The sequence below is a fragment of the Bos indicus x Bos taurus genome, chromosome 13, assembly GCF_003369695.1.
Source record: "Bos indicus x Bos taurus breed Angus x Brahman F1 hybrid chromosome 13, Bos_hybrid_MaternalHap_v2.0, whole genome shotgun sequence".
Taxonomy (NCBI): domain Eukaryota; kingdom Metazoa; phylum Chordata; class Mammalia; order Artiodactyla; family Bovidae; genus Bos; species Bos indicus x Bos taurus.
This window is the reverse complement of record NC_040088.1, coordinates 62262851-62275491: the sequence shown is the minus strand read 5'-3', so window position 1 is coordinate 62275491 and position 12641 is coordinate 62262851. Positions and strand designations below refer to the sequence as shown.

General features: G+C 36.1%; 1 protein-coding gene across 1 annotated transcript in view; it reads left to right on the top strand.

Annotated features, from left to right (window-relative positions):
* Window positions 1-12641, top strand: part of MALRD1 (MAM and LDL receptor class A domain containing 1) — a 570138-nt gene that overhangs the window by 453529 nt on the left and 103968 nt on the right. Inside the window, exons 34-35 of the mRNA XM_027560003.1 lie at window positions 787-1050; window positions 10474-10599. Coding sequence (XP_027415804.1) covers window positions 787-1050; window positions 10474-10599 — 390 coding nt within the window. The remainder of the gene's footprint in view (window positions 1-786; window positions 1051-10473; window positions 10600-12641) is intronic.

Below are 12641 nucleotides of genomic sequence, written 5' to 3'. Positions count from 1 at the left end.
TTCACAGATACTCTCTGACCTCTAGAAACAGCAGCAAGTCAGCACTCTTCTCTCATGCTTTAAGTGTTGATTCAAACCATTGCTGTGGAACAGTTTCATGTGATAAAACTTCATTAAACTTACATTGTGTCTTTGGACACTAAAATTTTATAAGCCTCAGTATCCTTATATATAAAATGGGATTGTTGGGTATGAATCACATTATCTTGAAGAGTCTCACTAGTGTGATATCTTGGCTTAAGCTATGCTTTCATCTCTACTTCTGATACGACTGCACATATTGTACTTTTATTGAAGAGCGAAGAATAATGTGACAAAACCATAGCAGCCTCAATTCTGTGACGCAGTCCTCCCCAAGTTCTCAGGAGCCAAATTCCCCAAGCTGAAGTCACTGAGAAACAGTTAATAAGGACATAATGCCAATTTCCTTAAATGCTAAAATTATTAATGTAACCCTTCAAAGTGCCTAACTTACCATATAAAAGTGTTTTTACTCCTCCAAGAAAATCTGATGGTTGAATTTAAGAATATGAATCACAATTTCCTCTTTAATTGGAAAGTGTCATTTTTTAACAGTAATGATGCCCTTTATAAAAATGTTTCTGAGGTTAGGATAAGGTGTATTCTGTAATTATGTTGGCCTGTTATGTTAGAGTTCTTATTATTCCTAATAGAAAATTAATACTTAAATTAGCTAAATGTTTCATTGAAAATATCTTACAATGTTTCAGCACTGGACAGAGAGCTAACTCGCCTAATGTGAAAATGACTTGCTCTCTTTTTCAGGTCTTGTCACAGTACAGCCATCACTGTGTGAAGCTGATCAGTTTTCTTGTATCTACGTTGTCCAGTGTGTCCCTCTTGCAGGGAAATGTAATGGACAGGAAGATTGCACAGATGGATCTGATGAAATGGATTGTCCTATCAGCCCCCTTCCCCAGCTCTGTGGTCAAACAGAATTCCAGTGCTCTACCCATGAGTGTATCCCGTCCCTCCTGCTTTGTGATGGAGTGCCTGACTGCTACTTTAATGAAGACGAATCTGGCTGCTGTGAGTTATTTTCATTCATTCAGTGTTCCAGGGAAGAAATGCTGTTTGGAAATGATAGAGAGAGCTTGACAGATAAAACAAAGTTCTCTAGAGTCTAGCATGAGCATATCATCAGTAACAAAGTTGTTTGTGCTATGTTGCTGAACAAAGTGTACAGTCCTTGCTTAGCATTTCCGGAAACATTTTGTTTGTAGTCATACTAATCTCTGTTAGATGTGTCTCATCTCCTTTTTATAGTTGCATCTGAATCATTCATATAGGGGATGCTCTTACAGATCCATTAGTTTTTAAAATGTGTGTGGGGATGGATTAAAGACATGTAATTATAATTTCTTCCCCCTAAACATGTTCATGAAGATGGCACAAGCAAGTGTGGAAATATCCATTTTAGTGAATAAATGTAATTAGAGTTTAGACCTGGACCTTGATGGATGTTATGTCAGTAAGAGTCAATGCAGGATTTCCCTGGTGATACAATAGATAAAAAAGCTACCTGCCAATGCAAGAGACATGGGTTCCATCCCTGGTCGAGGAAGATTCCACATGCCCCAGAGCAACTAAGTCTGTGTGCCGTAGCTACTGAGCCTGTACTGTGGATCCCGTGCTCTGTAACAATAGGAGGTGTGGTGAGGAGAAGCCCACGCGCAACTAGAGAGTAGCCCCTACTCGCCACAACTCGAGAAAGTCCACGTGCAGCAACAAAGACCTAGCCAGCCATAAACAAATACATTTTTTTAAAAAAGTTAATGCCAGAGTAAATCAGTGGGACATCTGGTTTGACCTCATCTTCATCACTTACTACCTGTACAATTTGGGGAAAGTCATTTGAGTCAGTCTCACAGCCCATGTTATGCCTGCCTTACAGAGCTATAAGAATTGGAGAGAATGCATGTAAAATTCTCGGTCCTGCATTCATCAACTTCTTTCTTTAGTGTTAATTAAGTAATTACACAAATTACACCAATCTCTAAGGTGAGCACATAATCATGGTGGAGTCAAGGCACCACTAGCATTTTATTTAATTATTTTTTGTCTGGTTTCAGGTAATATCACACTGTATATGAGCTGCAGTGATAGAGCTCCATAAGCCACATGCTAGTGGCCACTTTTTCTGGAGCAGTAAAGTTTGGAATGTAACTGTAAGATGAGGGTATTGGAAAAAAAATAGAAGGCTATTTCAGTGCCCCATTTTGCGTGAGCATCCAGAATTATGATATCTATTGCAAAAGGCATGAAGATGAATGAAGTAAAGTAAGACAGTTTTTGAATGTTTTTTTGTGTGTGTTTAAAGGTCTTAGCTTTAAATCAGTGAATCTCTTTTCCTTGGCTTTCTATTTCCCTGTTATTTCCTACATGTATATTCTTTCTATAGTAAAGTCAGTTTGTGAGGTCATATAATATTGTCTTAGAGGCAAGTAAGAGGCAAATAGAGGCAAATGAGGAAAAGGAAGCCAAGATACTTATCCCTGTTCTGATCAAGGCTCTAATGGAATTTGGCTGTTAGAAATCAGATTAAGTTAAGGAATTCCCTGGTGGTCCAGTGATTATTAATGGGCACTTTCACTCCTATAGGTGCAGGTTCCATCCCTGGTTGGGGAACTAAGATCCCACAAGCCTCATGGCTTGGCAAAATTTAAAAAAATAAAAATAAAAAAGAAATCAGATTAAGCTCAATATAGTCATATGGTATTTGACTTCAAATAACAGTGCTATTTAAAGAGAAGCATAGGAAGATACTGTATTCTTATACTTTTAGACATATGTTAGAAAATTGGTATTTGATGAGATAGTAATATATGGAATTCTGCTCCTAAAGGGAAATAAGTGTACATTAGGAACAGATGGTACTGTGAAAGATTGCTCTTCTCCATCTCCAAAATATTTATTGAGTTATGGCTCTGTAGGGAAAATTGCATGAAAATATATTGTGGACAAAATGCTAGAGTAATAATTACAGGATTGTCATCTGATGGTGACAATTTACTAAAAAATTGAAAGCATAACAGTTTTTCTTTTTTTTATGGACTCTTTTTATTTAGAATGGCATTTTATAAACTGCCATTCATTCATTCACAAACCTTCATTCAGTTCAGTTCAGTCACTCAGTTGTGTCCGACTCTTTGTGACCCCATAAACCGCAGCACGCCAGGCCTCCCTGTCCATCACCAACTCCTGGAGTCCACCCAAATCCATGTCCATTGAGAGTCGGTGATGCCATCCAACCATCTCTTCCTCTGTCGTCCCCCTTTCCTCCTGCCCTCAATCTTTCCCAGCATCAGGGTCTTTTCCAATGAGTCAGCTCTTCGCATCAGGTAGCCAAAGTATTGGAGCTTCAGCTTGAACATCAGTCCTTCCAATGAACACCCAGGACTGGTCTCCTTTAGGATGGACTGGTTGGATCTCCTTGCAGTCCAAGGGACTCTCAAGAGTCTTCTCCAACACCACAGTTCAAAAGCATCAATTCTTTGGCACTCAGCTTTCTTCACAATCCAACTCACATCCATACATGACTACTGGAAAAACCATAGCCTTGACTAGACGGACCTTAAGGATGTAATTTATGCCACACATTGTATTGGGCATTGATGATCCAATGGACATGACTCGATACAAGCTCAGGTTGTTAGATACATTCTATATTAGTGAAGGAGAGTAGTAAATGATAGTTGGGATACCATGTGGTAAGTTCTGTGAGAGATAACCAAAGTGTTATTGAATAACATAGGGTACTCCCTAATTATGGTGCCAGAGTGTCTAAATTTTAACATGAAAAGTGATTGCAGAGCCAAATTTGGAAAGACAGACAGTCATTAGGCAATTTGAAATGCTTGATTCCAGTGAGAATGTTCCAAGAATAGAGGAGAAGTTGTTTGATTGAAGAATGTTTCGTATAACTAGAGTCTGTGGTGAAAAACGTAGAAATAAGTTGGGAGAGATAAGTAGGGACTAGGTCTTGAAGAGTCCACCCTATCATGCCAGTGATAAGTGTTTAAGTGGTACATGGAATGGATTGGAATGAGGATGGGTGCTTGGTTAGGAGATGTTACACATGAAATAGTAAGAGGTTGATTAGGTTAATGGTATGGTGAAGAGTATGAATAGATTTAAGAGATATTCAAGTGAAGAGTAGGAGAAAGAAATCAATAATAGTTTCCAAATTTCTGATCTAGGCAACAAGACAGCTAATCTGCCATTTCTTGAGCTGGGAAAAATAGGAAGAGAAGGACCTTTTAGGGTAGGAAAGTGGCTTCACCTTTAAACATGTTTTATTTATGTTATCTCTGGCATACCCACATGGAAACATTCAGAATATGTTTTGAAATGGCTGTGTGGAGCTCAGGAATGAGCTCAAGGAAGATATATAAAGATACAAAGCTATTAGCATACAATGATTCAGACTGTGGCTGTAAATGAGATAATAGAGGAAAAAGATAAGGGGATAGACAGAATCCTAAGGACATCTAAAGGATAGTTTTAAAAAAAAAATCAAAGACAGGGAGATGTGGTCATAGACATAGGAGGGCAACCAAAAGAGGATGATGATCTTAAATCAAAGGTAGAAATCTATGTATCAGAGGGTATGCACAGGTTCAGATGTTTCTGTGAGATCACATAAAATTAGGACTAAAAATTTTTAGACTGGGAAAAGGCTAAAGTAGTTGCTGTGATCCTGGAGAGGTAACACCCTGTGGAGTGGGAGGACAGAATTGTGACATCAGCCTTTTGTGGAGAAGATGAGAAATCATAGAGGGAAGCCAGCTGTAGAAAACCCCTTCAAGAAGGTGGCATTGAGACTGGAATATAGGACAAAATAAGAGGTTTCGTTGATTGTTTGTTTGTTTTGTGAGACTTGCATGTTTTTAAGCATTGTAGGAACAGAATTCTGAAAAGTCTGAAATTTTATACAGGAAAATCGATACCAATTGATATTTAAAGTCTTTTATTTTTACAAAAATACATGTTTAGTGATCAGAATGCTTAAACAGAGCATATGGTGAGTCCAACATTTAAAAATAATTCATATTTAACCATGTATTTCCATTGATACCATATTTTCTATAAAAGTGTCACTTATGTTAGTGATACTTTTGTTTGACCAAAAATATCCAATTTGTTAAAGTAAGTGGAAAAAAATAAATATGGTTTAATGATATGGGAAAATAACCCCAAATTAGAAACATTCTTCTCATTGATATTCCTCTGATAGAAATCTATTCGTCATGAAGATTTTTATTTCATCAGATGTATCAGTCAGTGTCCTGACAAGAAATAGATGGCATGTTGATATTGTGCAATTTTTGACTATTTTAATAAAGGAATTATTTATTAGGGAAGTAATATGCATAGGAAAACCACAAGGAGGCCTTTTGTCACCCATAGAACAAAGGATGAGAGAGGAGGGAACAGTTGTTTGAATCTAGAATCAAGGAGAGCTACTTGATAAAGGATGTGGCATTTGTAATGGGAGCAGCTAACCATTGGTAATCTCACAGTCTCTTCCTCTGCATTAACCTCCCACTGGTGGTACCCATCAATCAAACCCAATCAAAGCAAAAGATAAAGAAAGATGTTCTGCCTCCTGGGGCCCAGAGCAAGGAGAAAAGATGGAGAGGGATCAAGAGATGTACATGGATGCTCTCTATCAATAAGAGAGATAACTGTGACCAGTAGATGGGGAGGTGAATAGTTTTACTGCTATCTAACTTTAATTGATGGGCTTCCCAGGTGATGCTAGTGGTAAAGAACCCACCTGCCAATGAAGGAAATGCAAGAGATGCGGGTTCAATCTCTGGGTTGGGAAGATCCTCTGGAGGAGGGCATGGCAACCCACTTAAATATTTTTGCCTGGAAAATCCCATGGACAGAGGAGCCTGGCAGACTACAGTCCACAGGGTTGTAAAAGGTTGGCCACGGCTGAGCAACTGAGCACACACAACTTTTTTATTTATGTTCCAGAAGTAGTTGATGTATTTTATGAAGTTAAGTGCCACTTCTGAAAATTAGGAGTGGGGTTGTGCTCCTAAGACTTGTAGACCAACCTTTATGAACAGTTTTATTGGGGCCTTTCAGTTGGTTGCTTCTCTGATAGCTCAGTTGGTAAAGAATCCACCTGCAGTGAGGAGATCCCGGTTCGATTCCTGGGTCAGGAAGATCCTTGGAGAAGGGATAGGCTCCCCACTCCAGTATTCTTGGGCTTCCATTGTGACTCAGCTGGTAAAGAATCCACCTGCAATGGAAGAGACCTGGGTTCAATCCCTGGGTTGGGAAGATCCCCTGGAGGAGGGAAAGATTACCCTGTCCAGAATTCTGGCCTGGAGAATTCCATGGACTGTATAGTTCATGGGGTCACAAAGAGTCTCACACAACTGAGCGGCTTTCACTTTCAATTTGTTAGCTATGATCTCAGCACCCTATGTATAAAGATTACCCTTTGTATTTGACAGCTTCTTACAAAGGTGTTCCTCAGTTTATTCAACATGAAAATCATAGTGGTTAAGTCTGTTTTACAGAGGTATTCAAGAATTAAATGAATTAATGTGGCAAATGAATAATATAAGCATTATTATCCTTTCCACATTAAATTGTCTTTATAGTTTTATTAAAATTATTTAAGCTGCTAAGATATTTTAATAAGAGTACTAATTGGTTTTGTTCAGGGACAAAGTACATATCCATCCTGCTTCATGCAAGGTGTGTGTCTGCCTTGAAGGGCTCGTCGCCTTCATTCTCGTGGCACAAAACTGTAGCTCCTCTAATGTTGGAAATGTTAATTTGTTACATATATGACCTTTCATTTTAATAGTAAATAAATACACAGCCATAGTCATATATGCTTTACTTTTGTTGTATTTCTTATGTAGCAGATATAATCTTCAAAGGAGATATTACTTTACAGAAGTAACTTTGGTGAGACATCACTCATCAGCTGTTTATTTTTGATGTATCATCTACCTAAGCGAATGAGCTCAAAGCCATAAAATGCACTGATACTTAGTCTATTTTGGTTAGAAAGAGTATGAACCTCTAGGGTGATGACAGATTGAAATAAATATTTTTATAGCTGTGAAACCATAATGTTTGAAAGAGAATGTGGCAGAAGTTGATATTGTCCAAGGAAACAGTTTGAAGCCTGATTTTCCTATAAATTTTATTTATAGCTTATTTGGACTAATTTTGGGAAATGTTTTGTTGTATGTGTATTAATAATGGATAAAAAGAAAGTAAGGATTCCGTTTTCCTACTTTCAGTCCTTTGCTGTGTAGATGTTGATAAGTATTCATTACATATGTGAAAGTCGGTTTTCCACCTACTTTTAAAACACAATTTTAATATGTATTCATTAACTTTAATACTATATCACTTAAAATACCATAGAAACTAAGATTTTAGTTTCTAATTTTATTAAATGAAAGGCCAATTTTAAATTATCTAAACTGTAAATTTTCTATAAAAAGAAAAGAGTAAAATATTCTACAAATTGAAGCCATGTGTTTTTTTATATATATTGTATGTCTTTCAATGCTACTTGGGCTATGGTTGAACATTTATATCATTTACAAGTTAGAACTTTTCATTGTACAGTAAACTTGAAACTAAGCTGTCAGTCATACTGAAAACTGGGTTAAAGAATATGAATTGGATTAGTGTTTCTGAGATAAGAAGGGTCCAAAATAATGCTCTACAAGTAGATAAGCACCATCATCTTTGTATACAAATTTCAACACATTATTTAATACCTTAAAACTGTCCTCTTGCATATGCATATGCATACATTGCCGTTGTTTGGTTGCTCGATTGTGTCTGACTTTTTGAGACCCTATGGATGGCAGCACACCAGGTTTTTCTGTCCTTCACAATCTTGCGGAGTTTGCTCAATCTCATGTCCACTGAGTCAGTGATGCCATCCAACCATCTCATCATCTGTCCCCCACTTCTCCTCCTGCCCTCAATCTTTCCCAGCATCAGGGTCTTTTCCAATGAGACATCTCTCCCCATTAGGTGTCCAAAGTATTGGAGCTTCAGCATCAGTCCTTCCAATGAATCTTCAGGGTTGATTCCCTTTAGAATTGACTATCTGATCTCCTTGCAGTCCAAGGGTCTCTCAAGTATCTTCTCCAGCACCACAGTTTGAAAGCATCAATTCATCAGCTCTCAGTCTTCTTTGTGGTCCAACTCTCGCATCTGTACATGCCTACCGGCAAAACCATAGCTTTGACCATGGGGACCTTTGTCGTATACATATATACATGGGTATACTGATGCATGTTTTTAGTCACACATTCATATTTTTTAACTTATTTTGGTTTGCTCTGGGTTCTTGCTAGTGGTCTACTCTCCAGTTGCCATGAACTGGCCTCTCATTGTGGCGGCTTCTCTTGTTATGGAGCACAGGCTGTAGGCATGTGTGCTTCAGTAAATGTGGCTTGTGGGCTCTAGAGACACAATCCTTTTTTTTTTTTTTTTAATTTTTACAAACATCTCTTCATCTTATAAGAGTTGGAAAATTATTCTGTTTCTCAGTTTGCTTGATTTGGAATATTATTTATCTTGTTAATGTATATCCTAAAATTATTTTACCCTTTGGAAAAGCTTAAAGAGCTTTTCCCCTAGATTTTTCTCCTAGCACTTTAGCCATTTCTACAGTCTGGTTTCAGCCTTTGGTTTTAGATTTGTCTCTCATACCTCTTCACAGAAATTCTCCAGCCTAGGCAAACTGCTTTACTTACTGTTCCAATATCAAAAGTATTGATTCCCAATCTGTAGATTTGATTCCCACTCTGCTAAATGGATTTTCTCTGAAAGCATTAAAATGTAAAGAATATCTCAAGACTCTATTCCTACTTTGCCCCTTTACAGACTTCTCTATACTAAAGAAATCTCTTGTTTCTGTCATACTTACCTATACCAATGCTTTTCTAGCTAAGTCTGGCCTTATGACATTTCCCATATTTACTTTGAAACATTAATCATTCTTATGTTGTTATCTTCATTTTGTTGCTCCATATGTTTTGATTACTGTTTTCAAAATCTCTTTCCTGCACTTACCAGTGGAAGTGCAAAGTATAATGTCTTACTTATAGTAAGGCAGCTCAATATTATTTATTGGTGGGAATTAATGTTCTAGCAGGAAGAATCACTCAATGAAGAGTATCACTTGAATTTTTCGATCCAGCAGTTTTACTCAATGAAAATATATACTCTTAAAAACATTTTTATGTCCTACTTGACAGTAAATGGTGATAGGCAGTTCTCAAACTAAACTCGTCAATAACCTTTGATCAATAACCTACAATTCAAATAAACAACTCCTTCCAACCCATAAATATACTTAAAAAAAATTGTGACATAACTGAAAAAAATCTATGCAAACGCATACATGGGGAAATTTACTCCTTAGTGTTCTAAAACTATCAATTTAGCTTGAAAAATTTGAGGTTAACTGTCTTTATTCTAGTAGATCATATGATCTACTAGATCATAGATTCATAGATCAGTCTTTTATAAACTTTGGCAGCAGTTTTGGGTTAAAGTATTCATATAAAGGATACAAGAATACAGTTACAGGACTAAGAGTAGCATCCGAGGAAGGTCAAGTACTTTGCAGGACTAGATTGCCATTGAGCTGTCAGTAGTCTTGATGGGCATCCATAAAGGCAGTTTTCTGAAATAGCCAAAGTCTTATGCACAAGACTTACGCTTGCCCCTTGAAATCAAGCCAGCAGGAGACTCTGAAAGTAGTAAAATGCCTACATCGTGCATTGACAGTGCTATCAAGGCATGTAGTCACAGTACCTTGGGCTGCAGTGACCTTCACCATCACCCAGATCTAACAGATATCCAGTGACTACCCATGGCTTATGACCCAGGTGGAAATGGATGAACATTCAAACAAGTTACAGTCTCTGCTAATTCAATAGCACATAATGTAGAGATGTTAGGGGAACAACAGAAGAACAAACAGAGATCTGCCTTGATATTAAAGTTGACTAGTCTAACATCAGTTCAGACCATAAAACATACACAAAGCATTTTATACATACATACGAGAATAATACTACATGATGCACACAGCTGGACGACGATTGTATTGATAGTTTTTTGAGGACACTTTAGTAAATTGATGTTTTCTTCATTAAGAACTCTATAGTTTAAAAATAAGGCTAGAACAAGGAACTCTGATCAGTATTCTGTGGCAGCCCGGAGGCGAGGGGACTGTGAGGGAGAATGGATATAGGAATATGGACGGCTGAGTCCCCGTGCTGTTCACCTGTTATTACCACAATCGACTGTACTCCAATACAGAATAGATTCTTAAAAATTTTAAAAATAATAAGGCTCGAGAAATGAAGGATAAAACAAATTGGCTTATATTATTAGAAGAAATCCATTTTTTTAAGTGATTATTATTGTTCTTTTCTTCAGCCGACAAGAGCTGTTCTCATGGAGCTTTGACATGCTCCTCTTCTAACAGCTGTATCCCACTGCACAAGCGCTGTGATGGTTTTGCTGACTGCATGGATTTCCAACCTGATGAATCCAGCTGCTTAGGTAACTATCCATTGAAATATTCTTTGCAATATGAGTCAGTAACTTCACCTGTGCACAATAAAAATATTAAAACTTGAAATTCTAAATAACGGCAAACAGGATAATTACATTTCTGTTATTGGCTTAGTGGCAGGAAGAATGTTAATGTTATTTTGCTACGTTTATAGAAATGCACAATATATAATACAATGAACTCATTCATACTCTATTTTAAAATGTTCACAAAATAAAAATAAAACAATTTTAATTTAATATAACTTACATTATTCGCATTTAATAATCTCCTCTATACAAATTGCTAGTTTCTATAATAACCCTACATAATCTAATCTTATATAACCCCTACATAATCTAATATGTTATTAATATTTTTAATTGTGCATTTTTCTCACCTCTTCCTAAGAACTCCCTATTTTCATGATCTAGTCATGCTTAAAAATCAATTTATGAAACTTTAGACTAGCTTTTAAATGTTTTTCTTTCTTCTGACCTCAGAATATTTTTAAGAACTGATAATGTGTTTTTGTGATTATACTTTTATCAAAACTGCTTTAATAGCCTCTAATTTGTTGTAGCATATTGTTAACATCTCTCCTGAGTAACTGAATTTTTATTTCATGCAGGGATATGTAAAATAAAAGACAGAGGCAATGTAAATGTCACAACTAAAAGATAATATGAACTGGTGATAAAAGATATATTCAATCACATTTAATAAATAAACCAGGGATATTTCATATCAAAACTAGGACAGAATATATTCTTTGTATCTTTCAAGATAGAAAAACATTATGAGATAAGCAACAAAGGCAAGATATTTAAAATCAAATCATAGTGCAAAAATATTTTTTATGCTGCTAAAAATGAGTTCTTGCACAGCACTGAATTTTAGCATGAAGGGAAATTGAGAAGTGGGCAAATCTGATCCCATAAAATATGCAAAGATGAATGCTCTTTGACTTTATATCTCTACTAGGCATGCTTATACATCAGATCAGATATCCAAAAGGAAGTGTTCTTATTCTCTGAAGACAACAAGAATGGTATTAATGAAATAAGTCCATTCTTTGAACTTATGAAAATACAGCACTTATGTCCAGTACTCATATTTATCTATATAAAAATGAGATTTTTTTTTCAAGATAGTCCTATCTAAGAACAAGTATGTTGCAACATGTTGCAGTTCACTGTCTACTTTGACATATTCTGTCTTTTAAAATACGCTCAGGAAAACAGAAGACCTGTCATTCATACTGTATGATGGACAATCTGTAGATAATATTATAGTACACATTTTTGTTGTCTGTCATTTCAGTCACTCAACAATTCACTTAGTTCATTTACAAAGTATAGGTCATATTGCCACAGCTGTTGGGTTAGAATGAAATAAAGAACTAGTGAAACAGTTTTCATAAAAAAGATTCATATTATGTATTCTCTTATTTATATTTTTATGCCTTTTAGTTTGTCAATCAAATATGATAAAGTTAATGTTTCTGTTTTTAAGAATGCCTTTATACCTCATCTATGCTAAAATGTGTCCATGCATATTATACCTTCCTCTTTTCAAACATCATATTCTCTTAAGGTCAGCATTTCATAGACTTTTATGAGCCCAATCTTACAGCATCCAATAATTCTCCCAGTGGTCACACAACAGATGGTGAGCAGCTGGTCTCCCCTCACCTCAAGGTTTAAGTCATTAACCAGAACATCAAGCTCAGGCACTGCATGAGTGTTGCAGGTTAAGTATATTTCAATGAGTCCTATTTGTTCCCAAGTTACACTAAAAAGGAATATTATTTTCAAGTTTTGGTTGTGTAGGCAACAGAAAATTATTAAACAGAATATGTCTGAGTTAATTTACATTGAAAGTCTTTTTCCAGTCATTTGCAGTAGTAGAGTTACTAAAGATTATGTTAAAGTGATACTTTAATTATGATAATCATTATTTAAAGGAGAACTAGGGAAAGGCACACAAAATATACAGTTATCAGATGAGATAGTATTAATTTAATATTTGAACAACAATAATAAATAGC